The 21,311-nt window shown below is 34.2% G+C and overlaps 1 protein-coding gene across 5 annotated transcripts in view; it reads right to left on the bottom strand.

The window, feature by feature from the left end:
- The window catches only part of WDPCP (WD repeat containing planar cell polarity effector), a 331,453-nt gene that overhangs the window by 29,521 nt on the left and 280,621 nt on the right, over positions 1 to 21,311 (bottom strand). For 3 of the 5 annotated variants that reach the window (XM_039887008.1, XM_039887010.1, XM_039887017.1), the window contains one exon: positions 15,751 to 15,830. The exons of 1 other annotated variant lie outside the window; for it this stretch is intronic. In XM_039887008.1, the coding sequence (XP_039742942.1) occupies positions 15,751 to 15,830 (80 nt within the window). The remainder of the gene's footprint in view (positions 1 to 15,750; positions 15,831 to 21,311) is intronic. One more of the 5 variants, XM_039887009.1, reaches the window with a different exon arrangement.

Here is a 21,311-nt window from a genome sequence, read left to right as displayed (position 1 = left end):
ATTTCATTCACTTTAGATTGAGCTAACCAAGCCATTCAAACCAGGGAAAATTTTTGGACCCAGGCTCTTTCAATCGGTCTGTCCACTCCCAATTGTAACAGATAACTGTCAGCTTAATTTAGTGCCTGGCTGAATTCATATGTGATAGGTGACTTTTTTTTTATCAACTTTCCCATATAATAGAAAGACTGGTGAACTTGAGTGGCTTGCTGAAGGTTAGATAGCTGGCATAAACCTCATATGACCCTAGCACTGCAGAAGCACTTGCTTGACTTTTGGTAGTTGTGTGATTTGAATAGTTTCTCTCCCTTAGGTAAAATGATATTTCTCTATCCCTTCCTCATCCTAGAGTTGTTTTGTTTATCATTTTGATTTTTTATAATCAGCTGACCTTTTTCCTAAATAGGTCACTTTGTTATACAGCCAGTAGATTTCTTTTGCCCAAGGAGGTTGAATATATTTATATCTGGATGGGTCTGTATGTCAAACAGATATTTCAATCTGTATTTGAAAGCTGTTCAGTTTGTAGTATGATGAAATTCCCTGCTCCACAAATAAAATAACAAATAACCAGACATTTTAACATATCACCAGACATTTTCAAAAGTTCAAAAAATGTAAAAATAAACCTTCATTCTATAAGAAATAAAATCAGCAGCAAAAATACAGGACCTAGCCCTTTTTTATTAATGTAGTTATAGTCTATACATATAAATACTTAATTTCCTATTTGAGTTCTATAAAAGACTGATAATATTTAGATGTAGATAGTATGTTTTTAATATTTTAGACATTTAACACTATTTTCTAATCAATGATATCTGTAAGATGAAAAAAAAAATGCAGAACATTTATTTTTGGCATAACTCTTCTGCCATAGCAATTATATTATCAAAATATGCTGGATGGTTTTTAATGCAGAATCTGTAAGGTAGAATAAACTACAAAATAGTTCTCTTAGGCATCAAATACTTAAATTGACAAAATTTCAACAGTATTAAAATCACACCAAAACATAATATATCTCAAGCCCAAGTCCAGTCCATCTGTCACTTGTCAGTTTTTCTACCCTTTCACATAAGTGAAGAGGTAGAAGGAAAAGAAGGAATATTTTGTGATGATCATGATAGTACTGAATAATTTTTTAAAGGGTAAGACATTTTTTATATTCATATGTAAAATGATATACTTCTAATGGGGTGACTTACAGTGAATTATACAAACTAGTAAGATTTAATTGACCCTGCTCTGCACAAAATCTCTGTGTAAAAACACACAGAAGTATGAGACGTGGGATTTACACCCAGGAGCTGACAATATAGCTACTGACATTGACATCTGAAAAGTTAGAAAGCATTTAACAAACATAAAACATTTGTGTTAGTTTCCCACTGCAGAATTCTATAGCAAGTTACCAAAATTAGCGGCTTATACCTACATAAATGTATTACCTTTTAGCCCTGAAGATCAGAAGACTGAATTCAGTTTTACTGGTCTGATGTCAAGGTGTCGATGGGCCTCCATTCTTTTTGGATCTTCTAGGGGAGAATCTGTTTTCTTGCCCTTTCCAGCTCCTAGAATCTGCTTGCACATAGCTCCCTCTTTTATCTTCAAAGCCAGTAGCAAATGTTTTCAACATCTCTCTCTAGAACCTCTGCTTCCATTGTCTCATCTCCTTCTCTGATTCTGCTTTCATAGTCACATTTCTTCGTCTTGCTCTGACCCTTCTGCCTTCCTCAGGTAAGGACCCTTGCGATTATGTTGGGCCCTTCCATATAATTCAGAATAATATACCCATCTCAAGATCCTTAGTTTAATCTTATCTGCAATGTCCCTTTTCTCTATTCCAGAGATTAGGATGTGGGCATCTCTGGGGGTCACTATTTTGCCTACCACATCATTGGAAGCTTTAAGAAGAAAACATCTTCGCAACATCACTTTCAAGATTCTGTAACAATGCCACAATTTCCTCTTCAGCTTTATTTCCCACCAAACCCCTAAATGCTTCCTTTCCGGCTCCAATCCTGTCCTTTCCCTGCTCTCTGATTTTGTTTGTGAATGTTCCTGTATTCTGTCCACTTTTTGGAATCCTAGCCATCCTTCAAGGCCAGTCTCAAATGTTTTGTTCTCTATTCAGTATTTCTGATTTTCCCAAATGAGCCTAGACAGTTTGCAGGTGACAGGAACCCAGCTCAAACTCAGTTAAGCAAAAACTAAAAACTTATTAACTCAAGTAATCAAATCGTGTAAGGGCGAGGTGGGCTGAATCTGGCCTAGCAATAGCTAGGATCAGTGTCTTAGTCAACCCAGTCAGCTATAACAAAATACTAAAGACTGAGTAGCTTAAACAACAAACATTTATTTCTCAAAGTTCTGATCAAGATGCCAAGAAATTTGGTTCCTGGCAAGGACCCTCTTTTTGGAATGGAGATAGACCCTATGTTGTATCTTCACATGGCAGAGAATGAGGGGTGGGTAATTCTGGTCTTTCCCTCTCTTGGACACAAATCTCATCATGGGGGCTCTACTCTCATGACCTCATCTAAACCTAATTATCTTCCAGAGGCTCCACCTGCAAGAACCATTGTATTGGGAATTAGAGCTTTAACATATGGATCTTGAGACACAGACACTCAGTCCATAGCAGTCAGGAACTTGAAAATGATCAGGACGGTCTGTCTGCTTATTTTTGTTTCTCTCTACATGCCTATGAAATTGTCTCAGACCATCTCTTCTGTCTGTCAGAAGTGGATGTGGCTACATTTTATTTCAAGCTTACAGTTTTATAGCTTTTAACCAGAAAGGAAAAGAAGCTCTCTCCCTCGGCTAGAGTTTGTAAAAATTTCTGAGGGAGGACTCAATTTGGCTTGGTTTAGGTCACATGTCCAACCTTGAGACTAATCACTGTGGCCAGATGGTCATATATTGAAGCTAGAGAGCAGAAATGGGGAAAATAATCTTTTAATAGAAGAAAAAAAAAAGAAAAGGTGTTGGATAGAATAAATAATACTTGCCGTAGCCACCAACCTGGCGTGACTTCTTCTCAAACCCCATTACATTTTATTTATGTTCATCTTCATTTATATCATTATTATTTATTCTTTGTTTTTTTGTTTTTTGTTTTTTTTTCATGGCATTGGTTGTTTATGCCTTGGATCTTTATACTAACATACTGAATACTTAAAGGAAGTGCTTATGTCTTTCTCATTTTCATCCTACCCCTCCCATCTAGCACCTAGTACTGTGCAATACTGATAGTAACTGTGTCAAATTGGGTTGAAAATAACACTTGAGAAGAAGAGATATCTCAAAGCAACTTAAGGTTAATTAAATAAAGGCTAAAATTTTAGAGAAATTAACTACACTATGGGGCTAAATAACTTGAGAAAATGTGAGCTTGAGCTGGGACTTGAAAGATGAACAGAATTTAGAAAGAAAGATAGCAAAGACTGAGTTGTTACAGAATGCATGGGACTATAAAGAAAATACAGAGAAACAGAAAACTAAATTCTAGGTGGCATTGTCTCCTGATTCTGGGACCTCCTTCTATGACTCTGTTGCTGTAAATTATAAATATTTCGTGTTCACATTGATTGGAAATTGTCATTGCAGAATAACAGTTTTCCATATCTTGCAATGATTCATTTAATCAGTCATTCATTTAATTACTTATTTGGGGTTTGCTATGATTATGCACAGTAAGGGCTGTCACTCATATTAAGGAACCTGCCAGTGCTTCAAAGAGGGAGATAGAGAGCTGTAGGAAGAGAGTGCTGAGTAGGCATTGGAGTAAAGCTGTTCCATTTCTGATGGTTTCAACTCCATCAGCACCTACAACTTGAAGAATTCATAAGAACCTGTCAGTCAGAACAAAGAGGATCTTTAACCTCTATTGCAGATGCCAAAAGACCATGTACGTTTTTTGATATGCCTCTTCTCTAGGAAATGTGGTGCCCATGATAACAAGGCTGTGGCCTTTGAATTGAGGACCTCACCCAAAGGTGCATCTAGCCACAATCTATAGATTTGCAGAAGTTAAAGGCTGTAAATTTGGAGTAATAAAAATCCTGAGACCAGAGTCCTGAAATACCTCTTGATGTTAATGTGTTTTTAAAACAAAGATTTGAGTCCCTGCCATATGCCAGCAATTAACATTAATTATTACAACATAATTAAAAAAACAATAATTGATACAGTTACAACAATTAATAATACATAGATTCTGCCTGCAAGGACTTCATGTCTGATGAAAGAAACACAGGAATAGAAAACAATTGGAGGCAATGAGAATTGTAAAAGCCGTCTGACCCTGGTGTTTGGGGATCGCTGTGTGGCTGCCTCTAGTCCTGACTCCTCAAACACTGTTTTCTCTTTTTACTCTACTTCTACCCTTAGCTGCTCCTATGGCCTGTTTTATTGTCCATAGGAGAACTCTATACAGAGAAGATAGCTTTGTACTCAGAAAACTATTTCCACATGTTACTTCTCAACCCAGAAATATCTAACTACCCCTCACCACCCACCTGTGGAATGAAGTCGGAAACTCAACAGCCTGATTTGCCAAAACTTCCATAATTAGACATCATCCTCCTAGCTAGTTGATTTCTTCCTGTACCCTACCCTCACATATTCCTCCAAATGAAGCCTTTGTTTTTCAGTTTTAAGGTCTACCTCCTGCAGAAGCTGACCTGAATGAACTCTTAGGAAAACTATTGCTTAAATAGTGGTTTTTAATCGGAGACCTTCGCATTATTGCTGTTCTTTATCTAATGTCTATGCCTTGTTTCCGAAATTCATTGTTAACTAACAAAGAACTCTTTTATATTCATCTATTGATTCTGAACACCTTGGACAGTGCCTGGCCAGAAAGGCACCCAGTAAATATGCAGTATTGTGATACATAGCTTGAATGTTGAAATTCCAAATGTAGATTGACATATGGTACTTTTATTCAGTGAGATTACTCACTGGCATTAGTGATGTCCTGTAATTGCTAAGAGATTTTAAAGGGCTATTTAATAAAAAAGCGGAGAGAGGTGAATGGGAATAAGAGGTTCAGATTTCCAGGTATAAAACAAGTCATAGGGATGTAATGTACAGCATGGGGAATATAGTCAATAATATCATGATAGCGTTGCATGGTGTCAGATGGTTGCTGGGCTTACGGTGATCATTTCTTTAGGTATATGAATGTCAAATAATTATGTTGTACACTTGAAACTTATGTAATATTGTATATTAGCTACATTTTAATAAAAATCTTTGCAAAATAAATAAAATCCTATTTAGTAATATTTAGGAGTGGGAGAAGACCATTGGCATGAGAAAGTCAGTTTTTAGGAAAATTATTCTGGTAGCCATATATGCATGATGGGTTGACAAGGTAAGAGAGACTGGAAGCAGGTAGGCAGGCAAAAAATAGGCAGGTATAGTAATCAAGCATAAGAGGTGAATGAGTATCTGGGCCGAGATTTTCCCAGACACCTAGCATACCCCATCAACATCCATAGTTATTTAAACGTTGCTCATTTGACAAATGGAAATAAATCATCAGGCTTTATTTCCATTAATTAATGAAAGAAGAGTCCATTTTTAGCCAAGTAAGGTCAGTTAGAGTGAATTCCAGATTTCCCTCAGCAGTGATATTTAAGCGCAGTCTTCGAAGAATTCCTTTGCCATTATGAGATTTATTATTAATATTATGCAAATGTGTACATTGATGGTTTTATGGGAATTAAATATAATAGCCTGTGTCTTTTGGCTAGAGAGTAAAGAACACGTAAGTGTATTACAACCGCAAATAAGATTTTAAAAATAAAAACTGCGCATATTGAATATGGTGATGCCAGTCATGATTTGGTTTGATTCAGGGCATCCAGATGCTTATCTCCATTCACATTGCTCTCAACAGTGATTGTAGTTTCAATTAGGAAGAGTGTGTGCTATGCAAAACTGATGCCTAGAATAGTAAAGCAAAAAGTGGAAGGATAATTCACAGTCATATTACTAACAATTTTATGAGCTAAAATTTGTGTACAATGATATGCATAGATCTTAAGTGTACAATTTGATGAGTTTTGATAATATACTCACTTATGTAAACATACCCTGATAAATACTTCCATTACCCAGCTACTACCTGTATTCTCCACCTGTCAATTTCCACCTTTCATAATGTCTCCACTTCTGATTTCTACCACCAATGGTTAGTTTCATCTTTGAACTTCATTCAAATGGAATAGATGCTCTTTCATCTGGGTTCTGGCACTTAGCATAAGGCTTTGGAGATTCATGAGTAATTCTTTTGTAAATTCCTTAGCATTTTCTAGATACTTAGTCATGCCATCTGGAAATAAAAAGTTATACTTCTGCCTTTTAGGTCTTTATACATTTTATTTCTGTTTCTTGCCTTATTTCACTAGCTTATTATACTCCAGAATAAGTTGTTGAACAGAAGTTATTAAGAGGAGATGTTTTCTCTTGTTCCCAATCTTAGGGAGAAAGTATCCAATATTTCACTATAAAGTTTGTTAGCTGTAGATTTTTTGAAGTTACCCTTTATCAAATTAAGAACATTCCAGTTTATTTCTAATTTTCGGAGAGCTTTTTGAATGGGTTTGAATTTTATCATAGGTGATTTCATGTCATTTGAAATGATCATATAGGTTTTTTTTATTTACAAAATTCTGTTATTATGGTGAATTGCATTATTTTCTAATGTTAAACCAATCTTTCCTTCCTGGGATAAACCTAACTTGGACATAATGTGTTAACTTTTTATATGTTGATGACTTTAATTAGAGAATATTTTAAGGAATTTTAGTCTGCGCTCATGAAGGATATTGATCTATAGTTTTCTTGTCATGTATTTGTCTGGTTTGAGTATGAGTACTGCTGGCCTTATGAATTAAGAATTGTTACCACCACCTCTATTTTTTAAATAGTTTGTGTAAGATTGATATTATTTCTTTATTAAAAGGTTAACAGAATATACCACCGGAGCCATGTGGGCCCATGTTTTCTTTGAGGGAACATTTTATAATTCAGTTTCTTTAATAGATATAGGACAATTCAGATTTTCTATTTTATTTTGCATCAGTTTGATGGTTGATTGAGGTTTTTCAAGGAATTTGATTGAGGTTTTTCAAGGAATTTGTCTATTTCATTGAAATTATATTAACATAAAATTATGTATAATTTTATGATAACTGTAGGATGCCTAGTGTTATCCTCTCTATTCCTAATACTTTGAGTTTTCTCTCCTTTTTTCCTGTTCTTTCATTTTTTTGTTCTGTATGTTTTAACAGCTCTATTATTTCCTTTTTCTTAATTATGTTAATATTAATAATCAGTATTATTACTCTTATTAAACTTTAGAGAGTCATCTTTGGGCTATGTTAATTTTCTCTGTTTGCTTTCTATTTCATTGCTTTCTGCTCTTATTTCCTGTACTTATTTTGGGTTTAATTTACCCTTTTTCTCTCACCCAACAATGAAAATTAAATTATTGATTTTAAACCACTCTTGTAATTTAAGCATTTATGGCATAGCCTGGTCTGTCCTGGAAAATGCTCCATGTAAGCTTAAAGAGAATGTGTATTCTGCATACATTGAGTCAAGTTCTATAAATGTAAGTTAAGTTAAGTTGCTTGATAGTGTTTTATGTCCTTGCTGCTATTCTGCCCAGTTGTTCTATCAGTTATGGAAATCTCTAACTAACATTTTATGTTTTCCTTTTAACTCTTGTCAGGTTTTGCTCTGTTGTTAGGTACAAATATATTTATCATTGTTAAATCCTTCTGATGTATTGATCCTTTTATTCAAAACATTTCTCTTTGTATCTAGTAATAGCTTTTGTTATGGAATCTATTTTGCCTAATGTTAATATAATCACTCCAGCTCTCTCATGGCTACTTTTTGGATTCATATCTGTCTCCACATTTTCACATTCAATTTAGTTATATTCTTGAATCTACAGTGTCTCTCTTACAGACAGCATGTAGTTGGTTTGCTTTTTAAAATCAAGTCTGATAGAGTTTTTAAACCATTTACATATAATGTAATAATTAATATAGTTAACTTTAATATAGTTAAGCTTTCCCATTTTTGCTGTTTTTCTATGCACTGCCTGTTTTTTTTTGGTTCCTCTATTTCTCCTCAACCGCCTTCTTTTGTCTTAAGTAAATACTTTTAGTATACCATTTTAATTCCTCTGTAGATTTTTAAACTATATTTTAAAATATTTTCTTAGTAGTTATAAAGATTATAACATTTATCTTATTTTTTTACAATCTCCTTCAGAGTAATACCAAATACCAGTAAAATACAGAAAATTTCTAAAATGGCTCCATTCTCTCCCCTTTTGTGCTAATATTGTCATGTATAGTTATATCTATTAAAGTAATAAGCCCAATACAATAGTCTTACAACTTAGGTCTTTTAAATAATTTAGATGGGAAATGAGGAAAAAATATACCTATAGAGTATTTTATATTAACACACATACCATTTCTAGTGCTCTGTTTTTCTCTTTCTGTATTCAGGATCTTCTGTCTTTCCATAGTTTTACTATGATGTATCCAGATGTGAATCTCTTTGTATGTATCTTACTTGCATCTCATTGAGCTTCATGGATGCATAAATTAATATTCTTCATCAAATTTGAATTTCAACCATTGTTTCTTCAAGAATTTTTCTTCCTCTACCTTCTCTTCTTCTAGGACTTTCACATATATTGGTATGCTTGATGTTCCACAGATATCTAAGGCTCTGTTCATTTATGTCTATTGTCAGCTCTTCAGATTGAGTTATTTCTTTTGCACAATTTTCAATTTCACTGATTCTTCTATTTCAAATTTGCTTTTGTACTTTCTAGTGAATTTTTATTTCAGCTATTATACTTTTCAACTCCAGAATTCTTTTTTTTTTATAATTTCTCCTTCTTGATGATTTCTATTTGTTCATTCATTGTTGTCATACTTTTCTATAATTCATTAAATGTGGTTTCTCTTACTTCTTTCAACATAATTATAACATGTCACTGGAAATGGGTATTACATACCACTCCAAATCAAGTGAGCCCCTTTATTTGCAACAGATAAAATGTCAACCATGGCCCATGGCCTGCCCTGTCTTGCTCTGCCCTGGCAGAACCTTCATGTCAACCTTGCTGGCCAACAGCAATTGTGAGACACCAATAATTATTAAGTGACATTTTTCTTCAAATGTGCAACTGGAAATTGATGAAACATGGTTTTATCAGTTGGAAAAGCAGCACTTAAATGAATCCCAAAATGCATACGTGCCTTTGTGAGAGTTTTGATCATTCTGCCCTGCCCTGAATCTTCATGGAAACCAGCACTCACTTCCTTGGCCATTTACCAGTATAGTGCAGCTTAGTTAGCCTTCCCATAAAGATCTTCTGACTATTATTGTCAATTCTGTTAAAGCATTACAAGATAGGCCAAACCTGATTGACTTTGTATAGGCATTGACCCTACTACATTCGACTCTTTTGTATAACATCAAGAATAATGGTCACAAAAGGGAAGACAACACAAAGATGATGAACGTAAAATAGAGAAATACACATGGTTAATATCAAATCATATTTTTAAATAGTGAAGATGTAGAATTCACTACTAGACTTTTTTGGATTTTAGGTCTATTTGTGGCAAGGAGCTTTATTATCATTTTGTTTAACAGATTTCCGGCTTTATATTTTTATTGTCTGCTTTACTTTTGAATATCGGTCTCTTTGGAAGCCAAAATAAACAAATAGGACAAAGCCTTTAGTGGAAAATCATCCTAACCAAATGGAAGGATTGATTTACAAACAAAAAGAGCTGTGTAACAATAAGATTACACCTGCAAGAGAAAAAAGATTAGCAATAATTTTGCCGTTCATTTTCATATTCCATAGTAGAACCTCCAAAAATAATATATAGAGACAAGCTCATTGTAAATGAATATCAGTCACTTATTCCCAAATGTGTTTTAAAGTTGTTTTAACATCTGGACTACATTGCAGGAAGTATGCAGTGAAAAGTAGAAGCATCTCTATTATATCTGTATTATCTCGAAAATTTATTTTAAACTCTATTTCTTGTTAATGGCATGTTTGTAAGTTTATTTAAAACTCTTATTCACTGAAAAAAAAAATTAAGAGCAAAATTCATTTGAAAAATTTACTGCTTTACACGCAGCATATATTAGCACCTATAGTTAAATTTAAACATGGACAGCAGAATATAATCAAATGATGTCTCAAAAAATACCAAAAAAATAAATAAAACATAAATGAAGAAATAGAAAATTATCCCTAAGTTATGACAGAGATCTTTTTTCTTAAAATAATTCCCTGAAGGAGAAGAAAAATGAACAGAGAAGCCTTTATCATTTCAGAATCACGGAGAGATTTATAGGAATCATTTGGGAGCAGTGGAGGGAGAACAGTTAGATCCCAACTGAGCATAAAAGAGGAAGAGTAGTTGCTATCTGGATGCATAGGCATAGGAAACATGACAATTGTTTTATGGTTCTCCCTTTGTATATCTAGAGTACTGTATTCATCAGGGTTCCAGCAGGAAACAGATGGAACTTTCAAACTAGATTATTTCTAGAGGGTTTAAGCAAGAGACTTTCAACTAATCTGGGAGAAAAGTGGAGAGAAATTATAAGTGTTGGTCCCAATAATAATAGAGCTGTTACCACCCTAGGTCCAAAAACCCAGGAAAAAGCACGTTTACAGTCATACAGAGAAGGACCTTCTGAGGGTACCCTACAGGTCAGGACCCTGGGGGAAAAAAGACCCTAACTTTTCTTTCTCTGGCTTAATGCTGTGGCTTCAGTGTCTACACATCACAGGAAGCTGGAGGACTAGGGGGGCCATTGATATAGTTCCTACAGATCACCTTCCTGCTTTGGGGGAAAACAGGTGGAAAAGTATGGGGAGTGGATTTGGAGGAGCAAATAGAAGAAAACTGACTAGCATGCTCTTTCAAAATGCTGCTCTTACTGAACCTACAGTCCAATAGAGAGAGTGGTTAAAACAACTACAACAAGGAAAACATGTCAATTGTAGGACTCTGATCTAAACTTTTTTATGAAGGATTTCCCTTCCATCTCAGACAAACTACCTATTAAGGTGGTCTGTAGCCTCCTCTCTTTTGAACCACATCAAGTATTTCTGGGATTAGTCGAGAAGTTTAGTAAAATTCTACATGTTTTGAAAAGCTACTATGTGCCAGACATTTTGTTAAAAGTTGATAAAATAAAGTCAGTAGACTAAAGACTTAATTCCAGCCCTCAGAGGCCTGGTAGATGAGAGGAAAGGAAGGCACCCTTAAACAATGTCTGGAAGGACCCATCAAGGGAGATCAGAGCAGACATACAAGTACTTTATATGTATTAAATCATTCTGACTAACTCTGTGGGATTCATTCTGTTATTATCCTCATTTTACATAGAGAAAACTGAGGCACAGAAAGTTTGAATACCCTGCCTAAGGTCATACAGTGCGTGAGAAAGAAAGGTGAGATTTGAGCCAGGTAGTGTTGCTTTAGCCTCTCTCCCATTCTCACCATTCCAGTGCCCTCCTCTCCACCTCCCAACTCTGAAAGGCACAAAGAGAAAGAGGAAGAGTGGCAGGAGGAATTTTTTTTTTTTAGAGGGGATACATGAAGATTTATTTTTATTTTTTAAACATTTATATTTTATTTTTCATTACAGTTGAAATACAATATTATATTAGTTTTGGGCATACAACATAGTGATTAGACATTTATGTAACTTATGAAATGATCAGCCCAATAAGTCTAGTACCTATCTGACACCATGCATAGTTATTATAGTATCATTGACTATATTCCCCATGCTGTACTTTACATCCTTGTGACTATTTTTTTTAAATAAATTTATTTAAATTTGTTTCAAGTATACAGCACATTGGTTAGACATCTATATTGTTCATAAAACGATTCCCCCAATTGCTCCCTCCCTCCCCTGGCCTTTCACTTAGCCATCATATTAATGCTAACTGCATTCCCTGTGCTCCCCATCCTTGTGCCCAACTATCAACTACTAATTTGTACTTCTTTAATCCTTCACCCCATTCTCCAAGTCCCCAACCCCCCTCCCCTCTGTCTGTCACCAAATTGTCCACTATATTTGTGAGTCTGTTTTTGATTAGTTTGTTCTTTTTGTTCCTTAGATTCCACATATACGTGAAATCATATGGTATTTATCTTTGTCTGACTTATTTCATTCAGCATAATAACCTCTAGGTCCATCCATGTCATTGCAAATGGTAGGATTTCCTACTTTTTTAATCGCTGAGTAATATTCCATTGTATATACGAACCATAATTTCTTTATCCAATTGCTGTTGATGGGCATTTAGGTTGCTTCCATATCTTGGCTTTTGTAAATTGTGCTGCCATGAATATTGGGATGCATAGATCTTTACTAATTATTGTTTTGGTTTTCTTTGGATAAATACCCAGAAGTACAATTGCTGGGTCAAAAGGTATATCCATTTTTAATTTTTTGAGAAACCTCCATACTGTTTTCCATAGTGGCTGCACCAATTTGCAATCCCACCAACAGTGTATAAGGGTTCCCTTTTCTCCGTATCCTTGCCAGCACTTGCTGTTTTTGATTTATTGATGATAGCTATTCTGATAGGTGTGAGGTGGTTTTAATTTGTATTTCTCTGATGATTAGCGACCTTGAGCATCTTTTCATATGTCTGTTAGCCATTTGTATTTCCTCTTTGGAGAAGTATCTGTTCAGGTCTTCTGCCCATTGATGTTTGCTTTTTATATTAATAAATGTTTATGTATTTCTAGGTTTATATTTGATGTTGCAAGCATATTTATTTATAATTGTTATACCTTGTTATACCTTCCTGGTGAATTGATTTTTATCATTATATAATGATGTCTGCCTTGTGACAGTTTTTGACTTAAAGATTATTTTGTCTGATATAGTGACTCTTGTTCTCTTTTGATTACCATTTGCATGGAATATCTTACTCCACCCCTTTCAATTTTAGCCTATGTGTGTCCTTAAATCTAAAGTGAGTCTCTTGTAGACAGTGTATAAGTTGAGTCTTATTTTTAATCCATTCAGTAACTGTATGTCTTTTGGTTGAGGAGTTTAATCCACTTACATTTAAAGTAATTATTGACAGAAAAGGACTGTTGACATTTTCTTATTTTCTGTTTTGTAGTTCTCTTGTTTCTCTTTTTTGCTTGCCTTTATTGTTTGATATACTTTTTTTCCTAGTTACCACTTGGAGTGCAGCATCAAATATTTTATGGTTATAAGTTTGTTTAAAGCTAATACAACTTCAACTGCACTCATAAAGTGCACACTCTACTTCTTCCCTCACATACTTTATGAATTGATGCCAGATTTTACTTTTTTCTATTTTGTGTTTCCATTAAAAAATTTCAGTGGTTATAGTTATTCTTACTAATTTTGCCTATATCACTAGTGTTAAAAGTGACTTACATGTCTTTATATTTTCTTTAGCAGTGAGAGTTATTTTTCATGTTATCTATCATTTTTTTCATTTCAACTTGGATTGAGTATGATAAACTGTCAGCTTTTGTTTAGGAAGATCTTTATCTCTTTCATTCTTGAAGGACAATTTTTCCAGGTAAAGGGTTGGTTACTGGAACCTTATTAGTTTCCTTTGGTGGTGGTATGTTTACCTTATTCTTTGTGATCTTCGTAACCTAGAATTGGTGTCTGTGTATTTGAAGGAATAGGAACTGCTTCCATTTTTTACAGATTGTTTTTAGCAGGTAAAGACCTATTCCTGTGGGGTACCCAGATGGGTGGGCTTGCCTCCAGGACTGCAGTTGAGCAGGGTCATGGGGCTGCTTCCAGCTTCACAGTGTATCCATGGTTGGCTGGCCTGTTACTGGGGGCATCCATAACTGTAGCTTGTGCCAAGTCCTCAGGTGGATGAGGCTACTGTTGGGTCCCCAGTTGGCTAGCTTATTACTTGGGTTGCAGATCAGTGTGTCTCCTCCTAGTTCCCTGGGTGTATGAGACTGCCTCTGGGATCATGGTTGAGTATTTGGAGCTGGTCATGGGGTTGCTTCTAGGGCCAAAGTTGGGTCTGCAGTCAATGGGGCTGTTATTGGGGTCATAGATGGTGTAGTTCCTGCCAAATCCACAGTACTAGTAGTATGACCATGAATGAGTGGGGCTGGAGCCATGTCCATAGGGTGATGGAGCTGTTCCTGGGTTTGTAGCTAGGTCTGTATTCAGCAGGCCTGCTACCAAGGCATGAGCATGCCTTCTCAAAGGGTTTTTCCTTGGCCTTGGGCTCCACTGGGGTGTTGCAACTTTCTACTTGGGTTTTGATGTTCCCATAGTGGAACTTTTCTTCACAGATGGTTGCCAAATGAGTATTTCTATGGAGAATTGAGGGCTGGGGGTCTCCTACACTGTCATCTTACTAGTAACCACCAGCTTTTAATTTAAACTTAGTGCAGCACCTTGTTCAATATTATTAACTCTATACTTCAAATTTAAGGGAAGACAAACACAGAGGGAAAATACAATTTTTTTTCCTACTGAGAATCATGTATCTTCAAACGGTTAATGCCAGAAATATCACTTTAAATTGTTTATTCAAGTGCCCATGCTTTATGAGAATCATGCCATTGAAATTGTGATTTCACAGGAAAGAATAACTGAAGAGTTAAAGTGACAGTATTTTGAGTCAGAGGTGGGACTGTATATAGGCTTTCTGACATACAGTTGGTAGACCTCAGTTTGTTAGGAAAAATGTTAGTAACTGCCGTATGCTTGGCACTATGCAATACTTCTTTAAAAATTCTTTTTCTCTCCTATCCACTTCCCTCAGATGTGAAGTTGCTCTTGCACATTTTCTTCTATAGGCTGTCTAGAAGGAAAACTTCATATAAAACCTTTTAATGCCACATGCTTCTCTTGTCCTTCTCTGTATCATCCTTTCTTTCAAATTTTGCATTTCAAGGTCTCTAAGACTTAGTTCAGCAGAATTAGCCCACTGTCAGGGAAAGGTAAGAAAATGAGTAGGCCAAGCCTAGAGTCATCTTTAGGATACAGTGAAAAGGGAACATAGTGAGAACTTTAAACTATTAATTACTTTTGTTCCTTCACAGTCAGTCATCAGTGTGTTATTTATGCTTCCTACTTCCATAATTTCTTATGCATATTAAAATTGTACTTTGAAGGCCACTAACTCAGCTGAACATCTTGGCTAGAAGTGATTGCTCTGTTAGTTTGTCAGGCTTCTTTTGGTACCATTTTTAGGAAGAATATTACATGGCTGCCTTATAGAACTTATTATGTACATTTTTTTCTTACAGAATTGGATAATAACCATGCCATTTTTCTCATGGACCTTCAGAGCCTGGTTTCTCAAACTAATCTCTAGGCTAGTAGCATACATATCACTTGAGAGCTTATTAGAAATTAAGGATCGTGGGCTTCAGCCAGATGTACTGAGTGAGTATCAACATTTTAACAAGATCCTCACATTTATTTGTATGCTCATTAAAATTAAGCCTTTATTACAGTCAAGTGACTTGGTATTTTATATTATACCAACCAAGGGCAGTTTTGTAACACACTAACTAGAAATGCCCAGAGCTTTCTTATTTTTAATCATTTACTGAAAGCTGTTGCCAGCTATAACATTGTTTTCTGTTATACTTTGAGTACTTTGGGTACCTTGGACACCATTACCTTTTTTATTAAAGGTCTTACCCATCAAAGATTCAGCACAGATGTCTTTTTCAAGTTCATTTCTTCTGTCAAATACTTGTCTGTTGTATAAAGATTTGTTTTTTAAATCAGAAAAAAGGACAAAAAAATTATATGGTTAAATATGTTATAGATTATTGAATCTTTCCAAACTTCTGAACTGCATTTAAAAATGTAGCTTAAAATTTACTTTGGAACCTTTCAACAATATCATTTAAATATCATAATGTTTAAAACACTGAAAACTGCTTTTAATTTTCCTACCATTAAATATTTTACATTTTGAAGAGCAATAAATTTAACTTTAATATACAAATAAAATATTTCACATACACAGCTTCAAAAGGAGTATCATGGAAACAAATGTGATGCTTTGAAGTCCTGAGAGTGAATGGTAAAAGTTTTTAATTAAAATAAATTTTACTTTCCTAAGTTTAAGTATGATCTATTAGTGCAGAAAAATTCAAACAGGAAAAGAGCATCAACATAATCTAGATATTGAGAGTTCTCATCTGGATAGTTAGCTCCTATACTTGTTATTATGCATCTTTTTAACCAAGTAAACCTGAGATAATATCATATTATAAAATTTTATGTAACTCATACTTTTTGGTTTTATAAATTTTATTTAAATCATTACACATTAAAATGGACTTTTAAAGGTGTAGATTCTATGAATTTTAAAAGCAGTATAGACTCATTACCACCACAATCAGAATAGAAACTAGTTTCATCATGCCAAAAAAAAACCTCTCTCATACTTTATAATCACACCTTCCCTACCAAGACCCCTGGTAACCACCGATTGCTTCTCTATAACTATAGTTTCGACTTCAAGAATGTTACATAATTTGAATCATATGGTATAAAGTTTTGTGACTGGCTTCTGTCACTTATTATAATGCCCCTGATATTCATCCAAGATGTTACATGTATTAATAGTTTGTTTTTCTAAATTGCTGAAGAGTATATCATCCTATAGATGTAGCAGTTTGTTTATTCACCTGCTGAAGGATATTTGTTTTCTCAGCTTTGGGCAATTATGAGTAAAATGGCTATAAAAATTCATGTGCAAGTTTTTGTGTGACATAAGTTTTCATTTCTCTAGGGTAAAACTTCAAGAATAGCATTTCTGGCTTATATGAAAAATATATGTCTGACATTATAGGAAACTTCTAAATTGTTTCCTGGGATGGTTCTATCATCAATTCTCAGCAATGTATGAGAGTTCCAGTTGCTCTGCCTTCTGACAAGTGCTTGCTGTTGTCAGTAACTTTTTATCATAGACCTTATAATAGGTGTGCAGGGGTTTCTCATTATGGGTTTTTTTTTTTTTTTGACAGCAAGCTGGAAATTGAACAGTTTTATTACTGCATCAATCTACAACTCTAAATGCTTCTATGCAAACCAATGACTAACCAAGTAAAAAAATTCAAAAATTTAAACAGAAGCATAAAACATGTCTAAGAAAAGAGCAGCTATAATTTTAACAAATGTACATGTCTTCAACAGTGTCTTATTTTTCCTAAGAAACTTTGGTCTACATACTAACTTTTTAAAATTTAATTTTATTTATATTAGTTTTAGGTGTACAGTACAATGGTTAGACATTTATATAATTTATAAAGCAATTCCTCCAATTATTCTAGCACACATCTGGCAGTACACACAACTATTACAAAAATATTGACTATATTCCCTATCCTGTACTCTACCTCCTTATGGCTGTTCTGTATATACTAATTTGTACTTCTTCATCCCTTCACCTTTTGCACTTATTCCTCTCCAAACTCTCGAACCCTCTGGCAATCACCAGTTTTTTCTCTGTATCTGTGAGTCTGTTTTCATTTAGTTTGTTCATTTCTTTTGTTCCTTAGATACTGCATATAAGAGAAATCATATAGCATTTATCTTTCTCTGTCTGACTTATTTCACTCAGCACAATACCCTCTAGGTCCATCCATATCATTGCAAATGATAAGATTTCATTTTTTAATGGCTGAGTAATATTCCATTGTATATATGTACCATAACTTCTTTATCTAGTCATTTATTGATGGACACTTAGGTTGCTTCCATATCTTGGCTATTGTAAATAGTGCTGCTGTGAACATAAGGGTGCATAGATCTTTACAAACTGGTGTTTTGGTTTTCTTTGGATAAATACCCAGAAGTGCAATTTCTGGGTCAAAAGATAATTCTATTTTTAATTTTTTGAAGAATTTCCAAACTATTTTCCATAGTGACTGTACTAATTTGCAATCCCACCAATAGTGTACTTGGGTTCCTTTTTCTCCACATCCTTGCCAACACTTAATGTTTTTGATTAATTGATGATAGCCAGCTTTCAGGTGTGAGGCGAAAACACACTGTGGTTTTAATTTGCATTTCTCTGATGATTCATTACCTTGAGCGTCTTTTCATATGTCTATTAGCCATCTGTATGACTTCTTTGGAGAAATGTCTATTTAGGCCCATCTTTTAATTGGATTGTTTGTTTTTTGTTGTTGTTGTAAGCGTTCTTTATAGATTTTTGGATATTAACCCCATGTCAGATATATCATAGGCAAATATCTTCTCCCATTCAGTAGGTTTTTTTCATTTTGTTAATGGTTTTCTTTGCTGTGCAAAAGATTTTTAGTTTGCTGTAGTCCCATTTGTTTATTTTTTTGTTTCCCTTGTCCGAGAAGAGATTTCAGAAAAAATTACCAATAGCAATATCAGAGAGTTTAATGCCTGTGTTTTCTTCTAGAAGTTTTATGGTTTCAGGTCTTACGTTTAAGTCTTTGATCCGTTTTAAGTTTATTCTTGTGTGTGTGGTGAAGCAGGTGGTACAGTTTCATTTTTTTGCATGTATCTGTTCAGTTTTCCCAACACCATTTACTGAGTAGATTGTCTTTACCCTATTGTATATTCTTGCCTCCTCTGCCATAGATTAAATGACCATATAGGTGTGGATTTATTTGTAGGCTCTCTGTTCCATTGATCTGTGTGTCTTTTTATGCCAGTACTATGCTGTTTTGGTTACTGTAGCCTTGTAGTATAGTTGATATCAGGTTATATGATACCTCCAACATTGTTCTTTCTCAGATTGCTGTGGCTATTTGCAATCTTTTATGGTTCCATATAAATTTTTAGATTATTTGTTCTAGCTTTCTGAAAAATGCATTGGTATTTTGATGGAGATTGCATTGAATCTATAGATTGCTTTGGGTATGGCCATTTTAATGATGTTGATTATTCCTATGCATGAGCATGGTATATGTTTCCATTTATTTGTGTCTTCAGTTTCTTTTTTCAGTGACTTATAATTTTACAAGAACAGGTCTTTTACTTCCTTGGTTAATTTGATTCCTAAGTATTATATTGTTTTTGATGCAACTGTAAATAGGATTGTTTTCTTAATTTCTTTTTCTGATAGTTCATCATTGGTGTATAAAAATGCAACTGATTTCTGAATATTAATTTTGTAGCCTGCTACTTTAATGAATTCATTTCTCAGTTCTAACAGTTCTTTTGATGGAATCTTTAGGGTTCTTTATATATAGTATCATGTCTTTGGCAAATAATGAGTTTTACTTCCTCCTTTCTAATTTGGATGCCTTTTATTTCTTTTTCTTTTCTGATTGCTGTAGCTAGGGCTTCCAATATTATGCTGAATAAAAGTGTTGAAAGTGAACATCCTTGTATTGTTCCTGATCTTAAGGAAAATGCTTTTAGCTGTTCTCCATTGAGTATGATGTTAGCTGGAGGTTTGTCATACATGGCCTTTATTATGTTCAGGCATGGTTCCTCTGTTCCTACTTTGCTGATAGTTTTCCTTATAGATGGATGCTGGATTTTGTTGAATGATTTTTCTGAATCTATTGATATGATCATATGGTTTTTATCTTTCAATTTGTGAATGTGGTGTATCAGTAATTGATTTGCAGATAGTGAACTAAACTTGCACTCCAAGAATAAATCCAACTTGATCATGGTATATGATATTTTTAATGTATTGTTGAATTTAGTTTTGTGTGTGTGTGTGTGTGTGTGTATGTCGCGTGTGTGTGTGTGTGTATTAAATATACATATATTTATTTTAGAGTCAAAAAGAATACGTGTTTTAATCTTTACTTTCTAATAGAGGTTGAGCACAATTGATGTTATTTTTCTCTAAATGTTTGGTAGAGTTCGCTAGTGAAACTATCTGGACCTGCAGATGTCTTTTTCAGAGTTTTTTGAATTAGGTTAGTCACTTTTATGATAACAATGTGATAGACATTTCTATGTATATTTTACAAAAATGAAATTGAAAGTCGTGACATTTAAAGCCTTTGAGACATACTGCCAAAATTACTTTCTGAAGAATTTATTCTGATTTACAAAATCTGGTCATCAGAAAGAATATTGACCACAATGTATTGAAACACATTAAACATCATTTGATAATTCATATGATCCTCTACTACTTCTTCCTCACCCTTCCACCCCCCAAAATAGTAACCATTGCAGGTCGATTGCTTAATTTATGACTTTGAAAAGTGATAACTCTGGTGAAGTAAGTAAGTATTCTGCCTTTCAGAGTAATCGAGTAGGTGGTGAGGAAACTGTTTTTCTGAATATAAGAATTCCAGTTTATAAATGCAGAAGGAATGGCAGATTTTAAAATATCACCATCTCACAAATCCTAATTTAATAAAATCTAGGCAGCTTTCATCAGTGAATTCCAAAACATTAGGTAAAAGGTTGATGGTGAATTCCATTGATTAAGCTTAGCATCACTAAAAGACATTATATACCTCAGTGTGATGTAATACGAAGCACACAACACCATCTGTTGTTTTATTTGGGAGACAAAGCAACAATTTCCCCAAATTTGTTTATAGGAAAATATATAAGCAAAACAAAATAATCAATTTTTAAATATAGGGAATTTATAGATAATTGTTCTTCTTTATTCTAGATATGCAGTATCTCTGGGATGGGACGTGCAAAGCTTGATGTACATTGAACCATAGGTAATAGATTAATAGGTTGATCTGTAAGGAAAAAGTATTACTTGGCAGTGTCAGGGTGTTTCAGGCCCTGCATAGAGGATTTTCCTGGAGATCTGTTATATCTGCAGAATGCAATTCAGACTTCCTGTACGGCTTTGTTTTCAGTTGTATATGAAATAGCATCTATTATTTAGTTATAATTTTTTGTGTGTATATACAAATGATACCATTTTTAGTTTATTTTCTGCTTTCCAAAATTGTGTCCCTGAAAGTTTTCATTTTTAAACTTTTTTCATTTCTCTTTCTTGACCCAGAAAAGTATGTGAACCTAGTTTAAAAAAAAACTGCAGGAGACCCATATCTGAGGATAACTGCTTTCGGGGTGGGGGGAGAAGCTCTTTAAAGTAAATCCCTTTAAAATAGGATTGAAAATCATAGTAAATAGTGACAATATAATTTGGCTAAAAAATAAAAGGTAAAAACATATAGATAAGCTTATTTAATCTTATGTAAACATATAGGTTATAATTTCAACTCTGCATAAATTCTTAGAAGGAATAA

The sequence above is a fragment of the Pteropus medius genome, unplaced genomic scaffold (assembly GCF_902729225.1).
Source record: "Pteropus medius unplaced genomic scaffold, Ma_sr-lr_union100, whole genome shotgun sequence".
Lineage (NCBI taxonomy): Eukaryota > Metazoa > Chordata > Mammalia > Chiroptera > Pteropodidae > Pteropus > Pteropus medius.
This window is presented reverse-complemented; position numbering and strand designations above follow the sequence as displayed.